The following is a 22,511-nucleotide window of genomic DNA, read 5'->3' as shown; positions in this document are numbered from 1 at the left end:
ATGAACATTAGGCCTTGCTGCAAACTTGGATTTTACCCTAAAGAAGAAGGTCTTGGATTCAGGAGTTCTGAGTCAACATTCTGGGCTACTAATACCATATTACATCAAAACTAAATCCTGTTTCCATTCCTCATTTACGTTGGTATTTCGACCACTTTTTTTTGAACTGTGATAAGAATTATTAAAGAGTCTATTTCTCTATGACATAATTAGATTTCACACATTTAAAAATTATTCTTGGGGGCCAGGCATGGTAGCGCATGCCTTTAATCTGAGCACCTCGTGACACAGAGGTAGGAGGATCACCGTGAATTCGAGGCTACCCTGAGACTACATAGTGGATTCCAGGTCAGCCTGGGCTACAGTGAGGCCCTACCTTGAAAAGACCAAACCAAAACAAACAGAACAGGGCTGGAGAAATGGCTTAGTGGTTAAGGCACATTTATGGAGAGCCTAAGGACCCAAGGTTTGATTCCCTAGGACCCACATAAGCCATGCACACGGTGGTACATGTGTTTGAAATTCATTTGCACTAACTGGAGGCCCTGGGCGCCCATTTTCTCTCTGTTTCTCCCACAAAGAAATAAAATTAGTGGTTTAGTTCCTTACTTGCTTCCTCTTTCCTAGATAGCATCTTATGACATAGGAGGTGACCAGGACACTTGAGAGAAACCAGAGCTCACCTGAGAGATGCCATTTTCCTTCAGGAAGGACATTTTCTTTATCTTGCTTTTATATTTATATTTCTATGTCCTTTCTCAGCAGTTCTCGATTTTCAACATGTACACACATACCCGCATGCACACATCCACACGCACACACGTACACAATGACATATTCGTCTATGTGTTATTGTTTGGATCTTCTATTCCTTTTAAAGCCAATGTGATTTGGTCCCAGGCCCTGGTGCTCACTGGGACGTGGCAGGACTTTTAAGAGGCAGATCTAGTAGAGAGAGGCCAGGCCACCGATGTGCCCTTGAAGGAGGCACTGGGTCCCCACCCTTTCTGCTTTTGGTGTCATGAGGAGAACAGACTGCTTTGCCACCTTACGCTACTTGGCCCCAGTCCAAGCAACAGGGTCGGCCAAACAAGCGTGGACTGGTCATTCTTTTATACGTTGTTACACTGGCAGCTGATGAACATGATACCCTCCTCTGCCTGACTCAGGTATAATTCCTTCCTTCCTCCCTTCTCCCTTCCTTTAAGACAGGGTCTCACTCTAACCCGGGCTGACCTGGAACCCACTCTGTAGCCCCAGACTGGTGTCAACTTTAGGAGTGTTCCTCAGCTGAGATTACGGGCATGCACCAGCATGCTAGGTTTATGGGGTGCTGGGGACTGAGCTCAAAGCTCTGGGCATGCTGGGCAAGCACTCTACCCAGAAGCCACATCCCAGCAGTGTGCTCTAATACGAACTGCGCGTTTGCACTCAGAGGCCAGTGCAAGCTGCAGGTTGCGTGCTTCCTGGCAGGCTCACCAGCCCTGCTTCAGCTCAGGTGAGAGTGCGGAGAGAGCGGGCGTCCCAGCTCTGCTCTCGCACGGAATCCACTCATTGCCTGGACTTTGATTTAGCTGCGGGGTAAACAAGCCTATTATTATTATCCATACCCTCCAGGCTTCAAAGGTCAGGCGCTGTACAGAAAGGCAAAAATGGGGGGAGGAGCCTTGTTTGGAGACCCCAACATTTCAACAGCAGTTATTACCATTGAAACTTGGATTTTTCACCACATGTATTTTATGGAACCAGAACAGAACTAAAATGAGAACACAGAAGTAGGGTACACTGCGAACTTCAAAAATATTACATACATTACAATTACCCAATGTGACCCCTTTGAGAGAGGAGTAATCACAAAATAGTCACACCTCATGTCCAGCCTGCTCCCTCCAGGTTTCATAACCTCAGTACCAAAAAAAGCCCATTAGTCAAGGATCTGTTTGCTACATGAAGGTAAGTGGACATATCTTTTCTGGACTCCAGAATCCTAAGAGGTGCTTGAAGTGTGCAGGTGTCCAAGGCAGTTAAAGCACACACGCATGCAAATACTTTCCTGCTTAGGCAGCTGAAATGGGTGCTTTTTTCCTTCAACCACTTCTTTAACATTACAAATTAGAGATGGTAAGTGAAATTTATTTTAAAATGTTTTTAAAAGGCTGGAGAGTTGGCTTAGCAGTTAAGGCGCTTGCCTGCAAAGCCAAAGGACCTTGGTTTGATTCCCCAGGTCCCATGTAAGCCAGATGCACAAGGTAGCACATGCATCTGGAGTTCATTTGCAGTGGCTAGAGGCCCTGGTGTGCCCATTTTTTCTCTCTCCTGTGTGTTTCTCAAATAAATAAATAAGTAAAATATTTTAAAAATGGTTTTTTAAAAAATTACTTATTTGAAAGAGGTTAAGAGGCAGAGAAAGAGAGAGAGAGAGAGAGAGAGAGAGAGAGAGAGAGAGAGAGAGAGAGATTGGGTGTTCTGGGGCCTCCAGCCACTGTAAAAGAGCTCCAGACACATGCACCACCTTGTGCACTGGCTTCCATGGGTATTGGGGAATTGAACCTGGGTTCTTGGGCTTTGCAGGCAAGCATCTTATCCACTAAGCCATCTCTCCAGCCCCATTTCTTTTGGTTTTGTGTAAGGTAAGGTCTTGCTGTAGTTCAGGCTGACCTGGAATTTACTATATAGTCTCAGGGTGGCCTCAAACTCATGGCAATCCTCTTACCTCTGTCTCTTGAGTGCTGGGTACAAAGGTGTGTGCCACCATGCCTGGTTGGTTAATGAAATGAAGTTATTTTTTCCACTTTTTTTTTTTTTTGGTTTTTAAGTTTTTCGAAGTAGGGTCCCACTGTAGCTCAGGCTGACCTGGAATTCATTCTACAGTCTCAAGGCAATCCTAACTTGAGTTTCTGGAGTGCTGGGATTATAAACTTGTGCCATCATCCCAAGGAAGCTAATTTTGCCTGTAATCTCATGGCTAAATAGTAAATCAGACCTTAAAAACAGAAAGAAATCCAGATCGATTTAAGTGCTCTGGAGTTCAGTGCTCCTCATGCCGGTCTGCTTCCTTCTGCTGTGGGGAACGCCAGGGTGCGCGTTCTTCCCCAGTGTCTACAAGAGGGCTCTGATTTTAAGCATCTGAATATTCTAGAATCTTCTCACTAACAGCACGAGGTCAGGGTTTTCAGCTGGGCATAGTAGCTCACATCTGTGATCCTAGCACTTGGGAGGCTGAGATAGGAGGTTTGCTCAGAAGGGGTTGGAGGCCACTCTGGACTACAGAGTGAATTCTAGGTCAGCCTGGGCTGCAGTGAGAACTTGCTTCAAGAAATAAATAAGAAGTGACCTTTTAAAAAAATATTTTATTCATTGATGAATTTGAGAGAAGAGAGAGAGAGAATGGGCGTGCCAGGGTCTCTAGCCATTGCAAATGAGCTCCAGACTCGTGTGCCACCTTGTGCATCTGGCTTACATGGGACCCGGGGAATCAAACCTGCGTCCCTAGGCTTTGCAGACAAGTGCCTTAATTGTTAAATCATCTTTCCAGCCCTGATCATGCTCAGTTCTTATGCTGGAGAGATGGCTTAGAATTTAAGGTACTTGTCTATAAAGCCTAAGGACCAAAGTTCGATTAGACTTCAGCAATTTCACCTACAAAGCTTTAATTTCTATAATTTTTTTTCCAGTCTTCTCAAGAATTCACCAGAAGAGGCTGATGGAAAATGCAGAGATGGCCAAAGGACCACGAGCTCTGCTCTTCGCCTGCCCTTCACCTCACCTGCAGACACCGCTGGCATTTCCACAGGGCAGGGACGGGGCTCGGAACACCCTCAGCATAACCCTTGAAGGTCCTCTGCAGAGTTACGCTTTGCTCAGCCAAAATAAGCATGTGCGTGCACTGACCTTGTGAACAGATGCTTGGTAATGAAGCCAGAGGATGAGTAACATTTTCTGAAAATTGCTTTACGGAGTAATAAATGTTCTGATTAGATTTCTGTTTTGTCTGATGAGTTCGGGCGGTATGACTGGGAAGCCCAGGCAGGGTACCACTGTTTGCTAAGGTCACACCAAGAGCCCAACACCGTATTCCTAACAAACTGTGTGGTAAAAAGCAAAGAATGTTCACATTTTACTATTGGCATTCTTTCTGTTTCTCTTTAAACTTGATCTATGTCCTATTCCAGCTTCAATTTACTCCAGAGTATGAGATAAAGTTACCTCCAGTCAAGACCATGTTACCAGGAAGAGGCGGCTACCTTCACTCCCTCTGGATAACACTGGAGTCTAGCTGGAGACTCGCGCCTGGAATCTGCTGCACGCATTAGGAAAGTTCATTAGGAGCTGGGCACATGGCTCACAATTGTAATCCCAGCACTCCAGAGGCTGAGACAGGAGGATCACTGTGAACTCCAGGCAAGCCTGGGCTACAGTGAGACCCTGACTCAACAAAAAAGCAAAACAGATAGATTACTAAACCATAAAGCAGCATCCAAATACTCATGAAGTATGCTGTTTTATAATTCATTAACCTAGCTCTTTCTTTGTTTGTTGAGGCAGAGTCTCACTCTGCACCTCAGGCTGGCTTCTGCCTCAGTGACTCTCCTACCTCAGCTTTCTGATGCTGGATGAAAGGACTGCACTGCTAATCTATCTATCTATCTATATTTAAAAAACCTTTAAAAGCCAAATAATGGAGGCGGGAGTGGTGGTGTGCACCTTTAGTCACTGAACTCAGGGAGGCAGAGGCAGGAAGATCACTGTGAGCTCGAGGCCAGCCTGTGACTACGGAGTGAGTGCCAAGTCAGCCTGGGCTACAGTGAGACTCTACCTTGAAAAACCAAAACAAAAAAAGCCACATAATGGGAAAACTACACTACATTATGTGCACTGCCATATTATAAGCATAACTACTTTCATAGGTTATCTTACATATGCATGCTCCACGGTCAGTTAATAAGCTCCCATTTAGTCTTCGCTCCAGGGTTGCCGGGTGTCGGTTGGGGGCATTCAACTTCCCGTGTGTCAACTTTCACAGAGGAGCCACAGGTCTCTGAGAAGTGAAAGTGCCCCCCCCTTTATTTTTTGTTTTTGAGGAAGGGAATCGCTTTAGCCTAGGCTGACCTGGAATTCACTGTGGAGTCTCAGGGTGGCCTCGAACTCACGGTGATCCTCCTACCTCTGCCTCCTGAGCGCTGAGATTAAAGGTGTGCACCACCACACCCGGCTAGTGCCCTCATTTTTATTCTTTAAAATCACCAAGTCACTGGCATATTTCTGCAGTGCTGTCGTTTAGTTCAAGGTACCAGAGAGCCAGACTTGATCACTAATGAGCTCATGTTAACCTGACACACTCTCAGTGTTGCGGGCCCAGCCACATGCAGAGAGGAAGGAGCGTCCCCGTTTGCCCCACAGACACGCCACCCTCGTCTATCACACGAAGCAAGCGAGGCCCACAGCGAAAAGCAGACCGCCTACGGTGACTTAGAAAGTCAGAGTCGGCGCTTTCTGGATGTGACATCCACTGTCTTCCCATGTATCACGTAGCCATGGCACTTGAGGTAAAGCACACCAGCGACCATGTGCAGGCAAACCTGAACGCCATGACGCAGCCTCCCAGGAGGCGGTCCTGACCCGGCTGGTGAGCGCAGCAAACGCATTAGTAATCTGCTAAATCAGATTTCAAGTTGGACAAACAGGATTTCTCCATGCCTATTTTGAAGAGCCAGTTACCTCAAACTGATTGAAGGAGAGGTGTGGAAGGGCCGGAAATCCTAGCAAGTTATTGTCGTCGAGGGATACCGAAGACAGGAAGAAGAAGGTCATCTTTACAAGGACACTTTACTTAAACCATCTCAAGGCTACAAAGTGGGGAAATTAGGACATAATGACATGTTCAGGTATGTTTTGTTAATTAAGTACTGCTTACTTTGTGACCAATAAAAAGCTTCAAAACATCGGTACTAAAAAAAAATCAATAGTATAGAAAATGAAATGCTGAAATATTTAAAAAAAAAACTGTCTTCTGGCTTATTTCAGTATTAACATAAACACAAAGCAAAATTCTGTAACAATTTTTATACTGAGCTCATATTAAAAATCCATTTCAGCTGTCGCTATGACACGGGTGAAAACTGCAAACGGAATCATTACCTTGACCGCAGCGGTGACTGCAGCGGTGGCCGCCAGATTGAGCCCTTGCCTCCCAAAGTTCACCATCGTCTCGTAGCCTCGCTCCTTTGCTTGCACGATGTAGTCGTCAATCTCCTAGAAACAGAAACAGCACAGTGAACCCCGATGTGGGGAGAGCAGGCTTATGAGCTCAGTATTGCCAGGTGGAAAGGCAGCATTGGCTACATAGCAAGTTTGAGGCCAGCCTGTGCTACATGGGACCCTGTTTTCAAAAAAATAGAAATAAAAAAAGGGATAACCAAGCAAAACAAAGAGGCCAGGTGTGATGGTGCACTTTTAGTACATGCACGGGGGCTGAGGGAGGAGGAGCACTACGCGTTCAGAGCCAGCTTAGCACGAGAGTGAGTTCCAGGTCAGCCTGGGCTACACGGAGACCCTACCTTGAAAAAATGAAAACAAAAAAATTGGGAAAAATCTACAAAGCCAGGCGTGGTAGCACACTTCTTTAATCCCAGCACTCCGGAGGCAGAGGTAGGAGGACCACCATGAGTTCGAGGCCACCCTGAGACTACATAGTGAATTCCAGGTCAGCCTGAGCTAGAGTGAGACTCTTCCTCAAAAACTCCCAAAGAAAAAAGGGGGGAAAAAAAAAACCCTACAAACAACAACAAAATAAAAGCAACCACAGATGTTAACATTATTCAGAATAATGTCAATAAGACCTCAGGTATGACATTCTCGTAACACAGCTAAGTTCACGAGTGTCACTACACAGAGCACGTGCCCACGCGTGTTTGCGGAAGCTAGATGTGAGAAGAGCTTATCGGCCTCACCCTTTCCTTTGCAGAGAGAAGAGGGTGGAGGAATTTCCTGTAGATCAAGCTGGCCCCGCGGGTGTAGGGAGACAGCAGCCATATGACGAAGGCGATCTTCAGCTCGCAGTACAGCGGAAACCTTCAGGACACAAGTAGAGAAAGAAACATCTTGGCGTTTTGGGGAAATAATGTGGAAATCGGAAAACACTTTTTTTTTTTTTGGTTTTTCGAGGTAGGGTCTCACTTTAGCTCAGGCTGACCTGGAATTCACTCTGCATTCTCAGGGTGGCCTTGAACTCGCAGTATCTGACCTTCCTACCTCTACACTTTTAATAATGTTTAGTCCTTGTATTTTGTTTTCATGTGTTCATCTTCACACATGCCATGTAAAAATTTGTTCATTTGTTTATTTAAGAGAAAGGGAGAGAGAGAGAGAAAGGGAGAGAATGGGCACGCCAGGGTCTCCAGCCATTGCAAATGAATTCCAGACGCCTGCACCACTTTCTGCATCTGGCTTTATGTGGGTACTGGGGAATCAAAGTCAGGTTGTTTGGCTTTGCAGGCAAGTGTCTTAATTGTTTGGCTCTGCAGGCAAGCGTCTTAACTGCTAAGCCATCTCTTCAGCCCACGTGCCACGTTTTGTGTCTGGTTTTATGTGGGTGTTGGGAATTGAGCCATTCCATCAAGCTTTGCAAGCAAGAACCTTTCACCACTGAGCCATCTTCCTAGCCTTTTATTGTGGGGTGTGTGTGTGTATGTGTATTCTCATGAGAAGGGCAGAGGTCAACATCGGGTGTCTTTCTCAATCCCTTTCTACCTTTTTTTTTCTCCTTTGAGGTAGGGTCTCCTTCTGTCCCATATGTAATTCTGGGCTGGCCTCAAACTCAGTGATCCTGCTACCGCTGCCTCCCGAGTGCTGGGATAAGAGAAGCGCCCTGCCACACCGGGTTCTACCTTGTCATTTTGATACAGGGTCTCTGAGTCTGGAGCTCGCAGATCTGGCTAGACTAGCTACTCAGCAAGTACCAGGGATCCTCCCGTCTCCACCCCCACCGCCTCCCCACAGTATGGATGGAGGCCTAGGCCGGCATGCCTATCTTTTAGGCGAGTGATCTGGTTTGAACTCAGGTCCTCTTGCTAATGAGGCCAGCAATTCACCCAGTGAGCCACCTCCACCGACCACGTCACAGGACTGCACATCTTGCAGCGTGGGGAGGATGAGGTTCACCACTGACACACAGAAGAGGGGCCGGCTCCTCTCCGTGTGGTGCTCCCGGGACAACTGCGTCCTGTGAGGAAAGGAACACTCTGATTTTGCCTTATGGTGCTTGGCAGGGCCGCCCAGGCGCTCGTGCTGCGGGCTCCCACACGGACGCTGACGTGCTGTGGTCTGAACACTCGCAGGCAGAGACATAAAGATGGGAAGGGAGGGCTGAACCAGATGCCAGGGATTGAAAAGAGGAGTCATTTCGGAAGCGATGGAGAAAAACAGTCTGAAGTCACCAGAGTGGAAAGCAGGGTGACATCACGGCTCTATTTTAAGGTCCTGGGAAAAGAAGCGGGAGAGGGCGCTTGCGGAGGGAAGCTCCGTGCCAGAGGAGCCACACAGAGGCAGTGTTCTCGTGGGGAAAGGGGCCGGCTAATCAGGCCAGCGATCAACTGCTAGCGACCAGAGGAGGGGTGCAGGGTGGTCCGAGAGAAGCACCAAGACATCCCGTCCTTGAGAGGGTTAGTTATTAATGCAATAGTCGGGAACACAACATGGAGGTCCTGACGACAGAGACAAAGACAGAAGCTTTGGTTCCAAAGAACACAGCAAGGTGTCTCTTCTTGGAGGGTTTTGGGCGTTGGGAGCCATGGAGATGTTGGATGAGTAGCTGGGGGGAGTCAGGAAGGCACAAGATAAACCCCAACGCCACAATTCAGGTGGCCTTGTGACCCCTGGCAACAGGGGACTGGTCTTGTTTTCCCACTGGTCTTGAGCCCTGGGCAGCATTGGTCTCTTAAGCAGACCACATCTGTGTTCTACCCAGTTGCACCTAGGTAAGAACTTGGGGTGCTAAAGGTGAGCCCGCAAAACTGTGCGCAGCAGCACTCACCAGGCAATGGTTTGATCTGCTATCGTCTCTGTCACCGTGTAGAGAGCAAAGACGATCCAGTACATCATCCAGCGCACCTAGGGACAGAGAGAGCCGTGAGACATCCGCTGGAAGTGCCCGCCTGCAATCCCAGCACTCAGGGGCTGAGGGAGGAGGAGCACCACAAATTCAAGGCCAGACCTGCATTACAGACAGAAGGATTATTTCAAAAACTAAATATGACCAGGCAGGTGTCTTTAATCCCAGACTCTAATCTGAGTATTTGCATTTGGGAGGCAGAGGTAGCAGGAACACTGTAAAATATGATGGCTCAGTTATCACAACAGATTTGTTTTGATTTTTAGAGAGAGGGTCTTGCTCTAGCCCAGGCTGACCTGAAGTTCATTATCAAGTGTCAGGGTGGCCTCAAACTCACAGAGATCCTCTTACCTCTGCCTCTCAAGTACTGGGATTAAAGGTGTGTGCCACCATGCCCGGCTCAACAGGTTTTACATTGCTACACCAAGTATCTTGAGATACAAGACTAAACAAATGACTCGGATACAATACAACTCAGGAAGGTAATGTGAAGAATGGAAAACAATCTTCTAGACGAAGACTATCACTTGTTTATTCAGTAATACAGCACAAGAGGACACAACCACATCAGGTGATCATGTCTTTAACATTTTGCATTCCTTATTTCTCCACATATAAGAGGAATCCCTGGGCTGTTACTTCTATAAAGGACACGCCCATCGTGCCAGTCACTCAGCGTGAGGGTTGTAACGGCTTCTCTCTCTCTTCCCCTCATGGACACCTGTGGCCCTGCACATGTCTTTGTCCTTCCATTCCCACCCTTCATGGGAGTTTGGGACATTTTTACCCCTTGCCCGCTGAACTTGGGCACTGACTGGTTCCTCACACTGTGCTTTTCCTTTGGTACAATCTTTCATAGACTGAGCATCACATTAATCTTTCTTAAACTTGTTCATGCAAATGTATACCTTTTCTATGTCAGTAGACACTTTCTTCTTTTCTGCTCAGTAATACATTTTTTTTTTTAATCTTTTTGGTTTTCTGAGGTAGGGTTTTACTCTAGCTCAGGCTGATCTGGAATGCACTGTGTAGTCTCAGGGTGGCCTCGAACTCATGGCAATCCTCCTATCTCTGCCTCCTGAGTGCTGGGATTAAAGGTGTGCACAACACTATACTAACCATGGACTGGAAACTGCTACATACATGGCATATTAATAATCACCTTAATCCCTATAACAACACGATGAAGGAGGAAATAGAATCACTTAGCCTTAGGTTGAAAAAAAAGGTGATGGGTGGGCTGAAGAAATGGCTTAGCGGTTAAGGTGTTTGCCTGCAAAGCCAAAGGACCCAGGTTCAGTTCCTCCGAGCCCATGTAAACCAGATGCACAAGGGGCACATGCATCTGGAGTTCATTTGCAGTGGCTGGAGGGCCTGGCGTTCCCATTCTCTCTCTGTCTGTCTCTCTTCTATCTCTTTCTCTTGCAAATAAATAAAATTTAAAAAGAAATAAATATTTTTTAAAAAAAGGCAATGGGCTGGAGATGGCTTAGTGGCTAAGGCATTTGCCTGTAAAGCCAAAACGGCCTAAGTTTGATTCCCCAGTACCCATGTAAGCCAGATGCATAAGGTGGCGCATGCATCTGAAATTCATTTGCAGTGGCCGGAGGCCCTGGTGTGTCCATTCTCTCTCTTTCTCTCTCTCAAACAAACAAACAAACAAAGCAATGCAAACTCTTTAAAAACAAAACAAAACAAAACAAAACCAAACCAAAGGTGGCTCAGGTCACTTTACTGCTGCTTGACTCTGGAGCTGATGAGTCAACTGTCCCACATATGGGGAAAAAGTTGAGAAACTGTGTAATGTGGAGTCCAGTAACCATTTCTCCTATACCCACCCTACTCAGTGTCTAAACAAATTAGGTACTTACAAACAGCTAAAATATTGGACTGTTTGATCTTTAAAAAAATTTTCAAGGGCTGGAGAGATGGCTCAGCAGTTAAGGTGCTTGCGGGCAAAGCCTAACGACTCAGGTATGATTCCCAAGTGCCCATCTAAATAAAGCCAGATGCACAAGTGGTGCACACATCCAGAGGCCCCGACAACCCCTTATCTCTCTCTCTATCTCTCTCTACTTGCAAATAAATAAATATTTGTAAAGATTTTAAATTAGCATACAAATAATGGGCTTCATGAAGGCATTTTCATGCTGATTCACCCCGAGATCAGGTTTGGAGAAAGCCGCTTGTTTGGATATGACACAGGCAAGGTACGCCTCGTGAGGAGCTTGCTGCTACGCTGAGCAGAGCATGTCCAAGGCTCGAGTTCAACCTCAGTGCTGTGACTTAACACAACAGTAAAAACGGTAACAAAAGCAGTTTTTTAGTTTTCTATTTCTGCAGACAAAATCAATTAACAATAACCATAAATGTAGCAACTCTATAGTGAAATGTAAATAATATCAATGTAATCCAATTTACGAAGATTTCTGAACACTTTATATGAAGAAAAACCTATGGTTTTTGTTTGTCATTTATAAGTAAATTCTCTGACCAATTGTTCTTTCAAATGCATGGATTTTTCATTTTCTTTATCAGAAATATGGACCTCGAATGTAGGTGAACTCAGGCAATAATTAAGTGTAACTCAGTAAGCACAAGTGATTCTTGGGAGCAACCACAAAGAAAGCTAGCCTTGAAAATGTATGACTTTATTTTTTCATTAATGCATTTGGTTGGAATTTTATATGAAATGATAACTCAGCAAAACTTTTATTAAACCTATAACTCAAGTCTCTCAACCTACTGTTTAAGGTTTTGCCCAAAAGAAATATCAGAGAAGTCAAGGTTAAATAAGAGAGAAAAAAACAAATTGTAAAATTGTAGTTAAGTCCATGCGAACACAAAGATCTTTAATCTTTAGATCAGGTGAAAACACCAAGAGTAACATCAGTATTAGTATCATCAACTGGTGGGAAAAAAAATCACAGCCTGGGGCTGCACAGGATTGTGACTTTGTATCTGTAGGGAATGGGCTCCACAACTCCTCCAGGTACCAAAACATGCCACTGCTCAAGTCCCTTCTACACCACAGACAGAGTTGGCACACGACCTACGCACATCGTCTTAAACCCTTTCTCTCTAGATGACTCACAACAGCTGGTAAGATGGAAAGGCCACGGAACAGCTATTGTACTATACCTAAAGGAATGACAAGGAAGTCTGAATACATTCAGCAGTTTTGTTCACAAGGTTTTGGTGGGTATGTATGTTTGTATGTGTGTGGATGCACACATGTGGACGTGCATGTGGAGGCCAGAGGACAACTTGAGATGTTCCTCACGAACATCATCCACATTTCCCACCCCGCACTCCCCTCCCCCAATGGCAGGGTCTCATTCTAGTTCAGCCTGACCTGGAACTCACTCTGGAGTCCCAGGCTGGCCTTGAACTCACGGTGATCCTCCTAACCTCAGCCTCCTGACTGTACCATCATGCCTGACACTCAATAATTAAGCTAGACTGGCTGGCCATGAGCTCCAGGAATCCCAAGTCTCAGCCTTCCCAGTGATGGGATTATACACTCATGCCCAGCGGTTTTCCGTGGGTTCTGGATATCAAACTCGGTGCAGCAAAGTAAGCACTTGAGTCATTGAGCCATCACTCTGGTCCCTAATCCCGATATTCCTTCTGTCACTGCATCTTTAATCCACATTATGCTCCCAGCATTTTAGCTCCCAAGAGGGCGAGGCCACCACAGCAATTATCTTCAATCTGCCTGTGCCTCTGGTACAGTCTCTGGGGGACCTGGCTGGTGGGGACTGGTCGGACTTCCACAGTGACGGGCAATGCAGAGGATCACTTTTTCAGGCACTACGATGGAGATGTCTCCAGGGACTCTTAGTATTTGGGAAGCAACTGGAGGGTGGGAGGCAGTGACATTCTCAAGCAGCAGTCTGGAACACAGCCAGAGAAAAACTATTTTAAATTACTATCATGGGGCTTGGGTAGATTCCTTGGTGGCTACAGGCATTTGCTTACAAAACCTACCAGCCCATAAAGCAAGACAACGTTGGATTGCAGCCACAAGAGACCCTGGTGTACCCATGTGCACACGAACACACATGTGCACAGACAGATGAGCAATTTAAGCTTTTTTTATTATTATCTATTTACTAAAGACAGACAGACAGAGAGAGAGAGAGAGAGAGAGAGAGAGAGAGAGAGAGAGAGAGAGAATGGGCATGCCAGGGCCTCCAGCCACTGCCAGCAAACTCCAGACACATGTGGCCCCTTGTAGATCTGGCTTATGTGGGTCCTGGGGAATCCAACCTGAGTCCTTAGGTTTGGCAGGCAAGCACCTTAACCGCTAAGCCATCCCCCTAGCCCTTAGATGAGTAATTTTTAAAGTTCCTGTTGCGATCTCTCTAGAAGCATGCTTCTCGCCTTGACTTTAACTGCCACCTTGCGCTGTCAGTTACATGACTCCAGCAGCAATCCCCTACCTCCACTAGAGCAAAAAAGAATCAGGTAAATTCATAAACTTGCTTGTTAAACACAGGCATCAAGTTTGGAGTAAATGTACTCTGGGTGGAAGGCCAGTGGGACCTCACACTGGGTCAAGGTGTGAACCAGGCCAGGAAGACCTGTGAGAACGCAGCCCTGGCTCCATTCTGCTCAACTGCTTTGTTTTCTGTCTCGGGATTGGACCGAGATGCTTGTGACAGTAACCTGGCACAAGGCAGATGCTTTAAAGTACTGTTCGAAGGAGTTAATGAGGGCTAGAGAGATGGCTTACTGGGTAAGGCACTTGCCTGCAAAGCCAAAGGACCCAAGTTTGATTCCCCACTACCCACGTAAGCCAGATGCCCAAGGTGGCACATGCGTCTGGAAGTTCACTTGCGGTGGCTACAGGCCACAGTGTGCCCACCCATTCTCTCTATGTACCTGTTTTTTTCTCTCTCAAATAAATAAATAAAATACACTTTTACAAAAGTTAATGAGGGGCTAGGAAGATGGGTCAGCAGTTAAAGGTGCTTGCTTGTAAAGCCTGCTGGCTTGGGTTCAATTCCCAAGTCACCCATGTCACATAAGGTGAATACAAAAAGTGGAGCAAGCATTTGGTATTCATTTGCAATGGCAACAGGCCCTGACATGCTCACGAACACACAAATACAAGCACACATACACACACGCACACAAATGAAAACAAGTTAAAGAGGCCGCAGAGATGCTTAGCGGTTAAGGCGCTTGCCTGTGAAGCCTATGGACTCATGTTTGACTCTTCAGATCCCACGTAATTCAGATGTACGAGGTGATGCAAGCATGCAAGGTCTGGAGTTCCATTACAGTGGCTGGAGGCCCTGGTGCACCAACTCTCTCTCCCTCTCCCATTGTAACAAAAAAAGGCCAATTGGTTGGGTTAGCCTCAAAAAAAAAAAAAAAAAAAAAACAACAACAACAACAACAACAAAAAACCTAAAAAACCCAAAACAAAAAAAAACAAGTTAATGGACCGAGTTAACCAAAAGTGCAATTTCCAGTTCTCCTAATTATATGAACTTCTCTTGAATATAGTCACAATAAAATAGTAGTCATTTTTCACTCTTTTTGACTCATGAAATCTAATAAACAGAGGGCCTGGACGATGGCTCAGCATTTGCTGGGCAGGATCAAGGAACCGATTTGATTGCCAACAGTCATGTGAAGAACCAGGCATGCCTGTGCCTACCTGCAACTCCTGCCCCAGTGGGGTGGAGACAGGAGGCCTCCAGGACTCACTGCCTGCCAGCCCGACTGAGCGCCAGCGAGCCCTGGCTCAGCGACAGACTCTGTCTCAGGGGGACACGATGCAGGAGAGGACACCGGACATCTTCCTCTGGCCTCTGCACATACGTGCATGTAGCAGCACACGCATGTGTATGTGCCACACACAACACACTACATACAATACACACATACACGTAAAAAAGTAAATTATACCTAAGAATTCTCAAATGGACTCCTCAAAAAGTCTTATATAGCAGAATGACCTCCAATTTGTCATTCCCCCTGCCTACTAAGTGCTAGGATTACAGGATTGTGCCAACAAACTCAGCCTCAAATGGTTTTTTTTTTGGGGGGGGGTTCGAGATAGGATTTCACTCTGGTCCAGGTTGACCTGGAATTAACTATGTAGTCTCAGGGTGGCCTCGAAGTCACAGTGATCCTCTTACCTCTGCCTCCCGAGTGCTGGGATTAAAGGCGTGTGCCACCATGCCCGGTTTGGGCTTTTTTTTTTCTTTAAACTGACGTTAAGCCAGGCGTGGTGGGGCACTCCTTTGATCCCAGCACTCGGGAGGCAGAGGTAGGAGGATCACTGTGACTTTGAGGCCACCCTGAGACTACATAGTTAATTCCAGGTCAGCCTGGGCCAAAGTGAGAGCCTACCTCGAAAAACAAAACAAAACAAAACAAACAAACAAAATAGTGACCTTCTTTTCTGTTCCTTTCTTTCCTTTCCTGTTTAGCAGTTCTGAGAATTGGACCCAAGGCCTCACGCATACTTGGCAAGGCAAGCGCTCTGCCACTGAGCTATATCCCAGTTCAAATGAAATCTAAAGTCATTCAGATATCAAAAGAAGTTCACTTGCCAAGGAAATATTCTTGTATATTTAGGCAAGTTCTTTTGAAGATTATGGAGCTATCTGTGATAGAAAATCATAGTATCTAAAATTACATTCAAGTTTACACAGTACACGGATCGGATTATCCTTCTTAACGAGCCGGCACTTGCTTTATTATTATTGGAAATCCATATAGCTGTTCTAAAGCCCCAGCATTTCAGAAACCCAGACAGTCATGGGAGGGAGTGCTTAGCTTCATGCTCCCCACAGGATGAGAAGACACTAGAAGCCTGAGCGATGTACTCACAGGCTAAATTCACTCTCAGAAGACCCACTACACCCAACTGGACTGAGTCACATCGGCGATGCTGAAAGAAAAGCTGCCTCCTTTGGTGATTATCCACATCCTTCACTAGAGCAAGTTTGTAGGTAGAGCCCAGGATGAACAGCTGCCACTGGGACGTGACCCTCCCATTTCCACTACAGAGAGCAGGACCCAGGCCCTGACAGGCAGGGGTGTCTTGATCTGGTTATGGAAGTATGTTGCTATGGTTTCTAACACTCACAGAGAAAAAGCATTTTCCTTAAATTGTACCTTTGTATAACTTACTTCTGTTGTGCCATCACCAGTGTGATATTATAACAGTGACAGTAACATGTTAAATGATATAATTGTACTAGTATATAGTATGTATTAGAAAAATTAAAATAATAAGTTATTTTTTTGAGTTAGTGTGATAACTTGATTTGACAAACATTATTTAGGGTCTCTTATAGACGAGCCTTTTTGTTGACATGAACTAGTAAGAAACTGTTATGTCAAGGTGTTCCTACCCCTAGAAGCACCCATGAGTTGGCATGAATTTAAGCAGACATGTAACAGGGTAAGAACAAGGGCTGGCAGCATGTTGCTTGATCCAACATATAACAATATTTTATTACAGGCTAAATTTAATTTACCAGCTTGTCTGTGTGGAGTCTACTTTTACAGACTTCTGGGCTAGGGAGATGGCTCAGCGGTTAAAGATGCTTGCTTGCAAAGCCTGCTGGCCTGGGTTCAATTCCCAGTACCCATTTAAAGCCAGGTGCACAAAGTGATGCCTGCATCTGGAGTTCACTTGCTACAGCAAGAGGTCCTAGTGCCCCCATACTATTTCTTTCTTTTTTTTTTTTTAAGATTTATTTTATTTATTAGAGACAGAGAGAGAGAGGGAGGGGGAAAGAGAATGCGCACAACAGGGCCTCTAGGCACTGCTAACGAACTCCAAATGCATGCGCTGCCTTGTGCTATCATGGGACCTGGAGAATCGAACCTGGATCCTTAGGCTTCACAAACAAGTGCTTTGACTGCTAAACCATCTCTCTAACTCCTACCCCCCATACTTTTTCTATCTCAAATAAATAAATGAGCAAGACACTTCCTTAGTTAGCTTGCCCCTACAAAGGTCGCACACAAAGCTGTGCGCCGTGGTGTGTGGGGTCAGTACACTTAACGCCCCCATCCGACTGCAACAAAGACAACGCCACGTGTCTTGCTCATCATCATCTTCCCAGCACCACAGGAATCTCTCCACCGGTATCTATTGCTGTCTCTCTCTCTGTCCCAACAGAATCCGTATAGACTAGGCTGGCCGGACACTTCTGATGCACCCAGGCTGGCGTCAGCCATCTGCGCGCTGGGGTTACAGGTGTGAGCTACATCTGCGTTATTTCCGAAGACTGAGAGTCTAAACTGACACCCGAGTGAAAAATGAACTGAAGCAGCAGTTTGTTGCGTACAAAATAACTATTTTGTCACAGTTGTTTACAAAATTATCAGACATTAAAAAACTTTCCAACTTTTCTTAATTAAAGAGATCTCTGAATCCTATAGTTACTAAGGCTAGTTTTTTTTTTTAATCAAATATGCCTAATGACTTCAATTATAACCACAAATCCAGAGCATGAATGTTATAAAACATGGTCCAGTGGAAAAGAAAAAAACATAAGAAGAAAAACAACTTTGCTGAGTCTAAAGAGAAACCAACACTGTGGAGCTCCAGACCACCCAAGGAGCACTTTATTTTCTGACCACTGCTAGCTACTCAGTGGGGTCACTTCACCCAGAACTCTCCACCACACCACAGTTCAGAGGAAGGAGAGACCCCTGACGAAGTTCTTTAGAAATGGTAGACTTGAAAAGATCTCATCTGTTTCATTAACGTTATGCAATAATTTGGTTATTTCGTAACATTTCTCTCCCTTTTAAAACAAAGAGGAACAAAATGTGAGAAATCAAATAGGAGACTCCCTCTTTTATCCAACCCAGATGGCTCTGCGATGACATTTCTTCTCCATGCTGTGCCAAGTGAGAGGCAGGGTGGAAAGAAGCCGCTGTGGTTAAGTTCCAAGTGGACAGACAGTGGCTCAACAGCGGCTTTCCAAAGAGATGAGGCACACCAGGTGTACGCAGGTCAGTTTTGGGGTACCTCTCCCCCCGGTGTTGCACTGAGTGGGTCTTGAAGGCCTGCAGCTCACTGGGACTCAGGTGGTCAGAAGCCACAAGTCCCTACGGTGAACTCACAGTAGCAGGATCTACGGCAGTTTCTGGTTATGGCTGCCCCGACCTCACAGCTTGCATACCCTGCTGCTTGGAAGCGGAGAGACAGATAGTACACAGAGGCTTTGCGTGTTCAAGAGATTGAAGCTGGGGCAGACTGAAGACAGAACAGAGGTCTGTCACCAGCTTACTTCCAGCTCTTCAGGACCCTTGACTCACTGAAGACTATATCTCACCCCTGACCTCTGCAGGGTCTGAGAGACTCCGAAGAAGGAAAAGTGCAGAAATGTCTCAAAACTAGATGATAATTAATTTTAAAAGTGTTGAAAAGAAGATGCAAAAAGCAGGAACTGCTTAAGGGAACTGTTCCCAGGAGCAGAACTTAGGAAGGAATGACTTCTCAGTCCCAAAATAACTCTTTCCATCCACACTGGCTGAGAATTCACATGTCGCTTTTTTTCCCTTTCTTTCTTTTTTTTTTTCTTTTTTTTTTTGTTTAAAATCCTCTTGATTTATTTGGAATGATACCCATTTGTAAGAGAACGGTTCCCTTTAATAACACTGTACAGAATTTCTCAGGGTTTTAAGATGGGAAAACGCGGATCCCAACAGGGAATAAGATGGGCTAACTGGTTATCTGATTGGTGGGTGAGTCTAGCTTCCAAGCTAAACTGTCACCCTACTATCTCCTTTCTGTTGGTGTTTCCAATGTTCTGGCTCATTATGTTTCCTAATTTGAGCTACCTAGGGAGGGGCACCACGCCCTGGGCCAGGCCTCATCTCTGTCAGTCTGTTCCCAAGTGCACTCACCTCGTCACTGGCTGATAGGCATCTTTCTGCAGTGACTGCCCAGGCTGACTGACACAGCCCATGGCCAATTTCCTTGTTCAGCTCTGATACCAGAGCAGCGGAACAAGAAAGGCTCAATGCGTAGTCTAAGCACGTCATCAGTGTTCACACGGTAAGGACCAGCGCTTCGAACTGGAGAACCACACAGCCTTCCCAAGAAAGCAGACAGGGAAAACACACAGAAAAACTAGAGGAAGAATAAATCCCTGTCACGACTACACATGTGGCTGTGCTATCAAGCTGAGTTCTCTTCAGAGGCCAACCTGGGGCACAGAAGAACTCCCTCAAAAACAAACAGGAAAACAGGAACATGTCAGACACGGCAGCATGCTGGGTCGTGCCCTTAATCCCAGCATTCCGGGGTGCAGCAGTTTGTGGGAGGAATGAGTTTCTTTCAGTTGACAGTCTTGAGAAGTTTCACATCTTTGTCACAGCAGCTGAAAGGTAGTGGCAAGATGGAGCTGAGCTCGTGAACCTTCAGGAAGGCTGAACTCACAGACATCAGCCCACGGACAGACCTCCTCCAGCCAGACTCCGCCTGGCAATGGCCCACTGACCGAGGACGAGGGTACAGGAGGCCGTGGGGACACCGCACATTCAAACCACCGCAGGAGGCCGAAGGAGAACTTCTGTGAGTTCCCGGCCAATTCAGGCTGCTGAGTTCCAGGTCAGCCTGGGCTAGAATGGGGCCCTACCTCAAAAAACCAACAACACAAAATAGAAAAGAAAAAAGGGTGCCTTATATTCCTGAGGCAGCCTTTCCCCATATCCCTGTCACCATTTGTGCTTTTTTTTTTTTTAAAAAAATGTTTATTTATTTATTTAATTGAGACAGAAGGAAAGGCAGAGGGGAAGAGCTAGTGTGGGCACGACGGGGCCCCCAACACTGAAAACGCCCTGCAGCACTTTACGTGGGCATCGGAGAATGGACCTGGGCCATGCCTAACTGCTGGGTGAGTATGAGGACATGAGCTGGGTCTTCAGAACCCACCCAACAAGTGTGGAATGACCACACACACCCGAAACCCGATGTCCTCTGCTTGCTTCCACAGGCGTGCATGGCGTGCACATGCTCACATACACCTGTGCATAGCACATACATTCACCTCCCCATAAATAAATAAATAAATAAATAAATAAATAAATAAATAAATAACTACCGAGAAGCACGGTGACTCTTTTTTTTTTTTTTAGCTTTTAAAAAATTTATTTATTTATTTGAGAGAGAGAGAGAGAGAGAGAGAGAGAGAGAGAGAGAGAGAGAGAGAGAGAGAAACAGGGAAAGGGAGAGAACAGGGCCTCCAAGCACTGCAAACAAACTCCAGATGCATGCGTCCCCTTGGGCATCTGGCTTGCGTGCGTCCTGGGGAACTGAAACTGGGGTCCTTTGCTTTGCAGGCACATGCCACAACTGCCAAGCCATCTCACTAGTCCCGGACTCTTGCCTGCAATCCCAGCACTCAGGAGATTGACACAGGAAGATTTCTACAAGTGCGAAACCAGCTACATACTGAATTCCAGGCCAGCCTGGGCTACAGAATGAGACACTGTCTCCAAAATAACCCCCCCAAAAATCAAAAACCCAAAAACCACCGAACTTAAAGGTCTGCAAGAGCAGAGAGCAGGGCTGCCGGCACACCTCGCGCAGAGCAGCGGCAGATGCCAGCCTGGCACATTGCTCTGCCCCAAGCCCATGAGGGACAGGCTGCTGTCCACTTGTCCAGGTGTGTGTGGGTGTGGTGTGGATGACCCATGGAGGTGCGTTCCCACCCACTTGGCGTCAGTTCCTTAAGAGTAAATCTGTGTCCTTCAGGAGTGAGGTGAGGAATCTGGTCAGAAAGCAACTCTTGGCATTAATTTGGAGTCTTGCAAACACAATGAAGCCAGTGTTCCGGCTGCGCCTGTTCCGAACCTTCGGAAGGGAGGCTGGGAAGTCATTGGGATTTTGTAAAATATAAATCACTCAAATCGGTCTTTTCTGTGACTACGACCTTTTTAACTTTTATTTCCCATTGTATCTGAAGAGTTTGATGTGTGTGTATTTCATGTTTCCCTTTTTCTTTTCAATAAAAAATTCTGATCGTAAACTAAAACATATTTGGATATATTTAAAATAAGAAAAGTAATTGTGAGCATGTGTGTGTATGTTTGTGTGTGCATGGATATGCCAGAGTCTCTTGCTGCTGCAAATGAATGCACATCTGGCTGTGGGCAGCTGGGGAATTAAACCTGGTTCAGTAGGCTTTGCAAGCAAACCCCTTTAAACCACCAAGCCATCCCCACACGGCCATATCTAAATTTTTAAATGACTGTTCAAAAGACTGTGTCTTCTTATATTTATCTTTGGTTTCTGGAGTACCAACTTTCTCATGTGCTTTTAAGATTCCATGCAGTTCTGGGACCGACTTCACTTCTCAGTCAACACCGCCAGGAACAGCCCTGGCCTTTTGGGCTGGAGGACCTCTGCCAGGTCGTGAAACCTGGTTGACACTGCTGGCTTCATGTGTAGCTGGTAGAGCACACTGTGCTTATAAAACCACAGAACGGAAAGACAACGAACCCCTGAGTACCCCTGGCATAACGCAGAAGAGGGGCATCAACGCCTCACAACCTAACCTCTAATGGAGAGGGGAGACTTTAAAAAGTGTGTTTCCCCCTCTTTCTCTGACCCTCTCCTACTGAATCCTTTCTTCTTCTCAATAAATTTGATGTCTTTTTTTGTCTGGCTGTTTTTAGATTGGGTCTCGTTCTAGCACAGGCTGGCCTCAGTTTAACAGCGATCGTCCTACCGTCTCCCGGGCACTGGGATACCCACCCTCGGTGTGCACCGCCTCGCCCGGCTGTTCTTTTATCACACAGGATGCAGCGTTCGCCGGCCCAGTGCTGTGTAGGTAACAAACGACAGCTCCTGTGAGATTATGAATGCAGTAGACACTTCATGTTCAGGAGGCAGTGCCTCCTATTTTTAGGAATTAAAATTATAGGTAAGGGGGCTGAAGAGATAGCTTAACAGTTAAGGAGCTTGCCTGCAAAGCCAAAGAACCCAGGTTCGGTTCCCCAGGACTCACGTAAAGCCAGATGCTCAAGGGGGCACATGTGTCTGGAGTTCGTCTGCAGTGGCTGGAGGCCCTGTTGCGCCCATTTTCTCTATTTGCCTCTTTCTCTTTCAAATAAACAAATAAAAACAAATATAAAAAATACATAGGTAAGGCTGAGGAGATGGCTCAGCAGTTAAAAGTGCTTGCTTACAAAGCCTGTTGGCCTGGGTTCCATTACCTAGTACCCATGCAAAGCCAGATACCCTAAATTGTGCATGTGTCTGGAGTTCGTTGGCAGTGACAAGCGGTCCGGGTATGCCCATACTCTTTCTAACAAGTAAATAAAGAATATTTAAAAAAAGGTAGTATAGAACAGGTGAGGTAGTTTCTGCCTTTAATCCAGCACTCAAGGGGCTGAGGCAGGGGACGAG

At 46.0% G+C, this 22,511-nt stretch overlaps 1 protein-coding gene across 1 annotated transcript in view; it reads right to left on the bottom strand.

The window, feature by feature from the left end:
• Window positions 1-22,511, bottom strand: part of Reep3 (receptor accessory protein 3) — an 89,440-nt gene that overhangs the window by 14,510 nt on the left and 52,419 nt on the right. The window contains exons 3-5 of the mRNA XM_045137149.1: window positions 9,032-9,108; window positions 6,951-7,071; window positions 6,139-6,252 (exon numbers count right to left, since the gene is read on the bottom strand). Coding sequence (XP_044993084.1) covers window positions 6,139-6,252; window positions 6,951-7,071; window positions 9,032-9,108 — 312 coding nt within the window. The remainder of the gene's footprint in view (window positions 1-6,138; window positions 6,253-6,950; window positions 7,072-9,031; window positions 9,109-22,511) is intronic.

This window comes from Jaculus jaculus, chromosome 18, assembly GCF_020740685.1.
Source record: "Jaculus jaculus isolate mJacJac1 chromosome 18, mJacJac1.mat.Y.cur, whole genome shotgun sequence".
NCBI classification, from domain to species: domain Eukaryota; kingdom Metazoa; phylum Chordata; class Mammalia; order Rodentia; family Dipodidae; genus Jaculus; species Jaculus jaculus.
The sequence above is the reverse complement of the archived record's forward strand: the minus strand, read 5'-3'. Positions and strand labels throughout refer to the sequence as shown.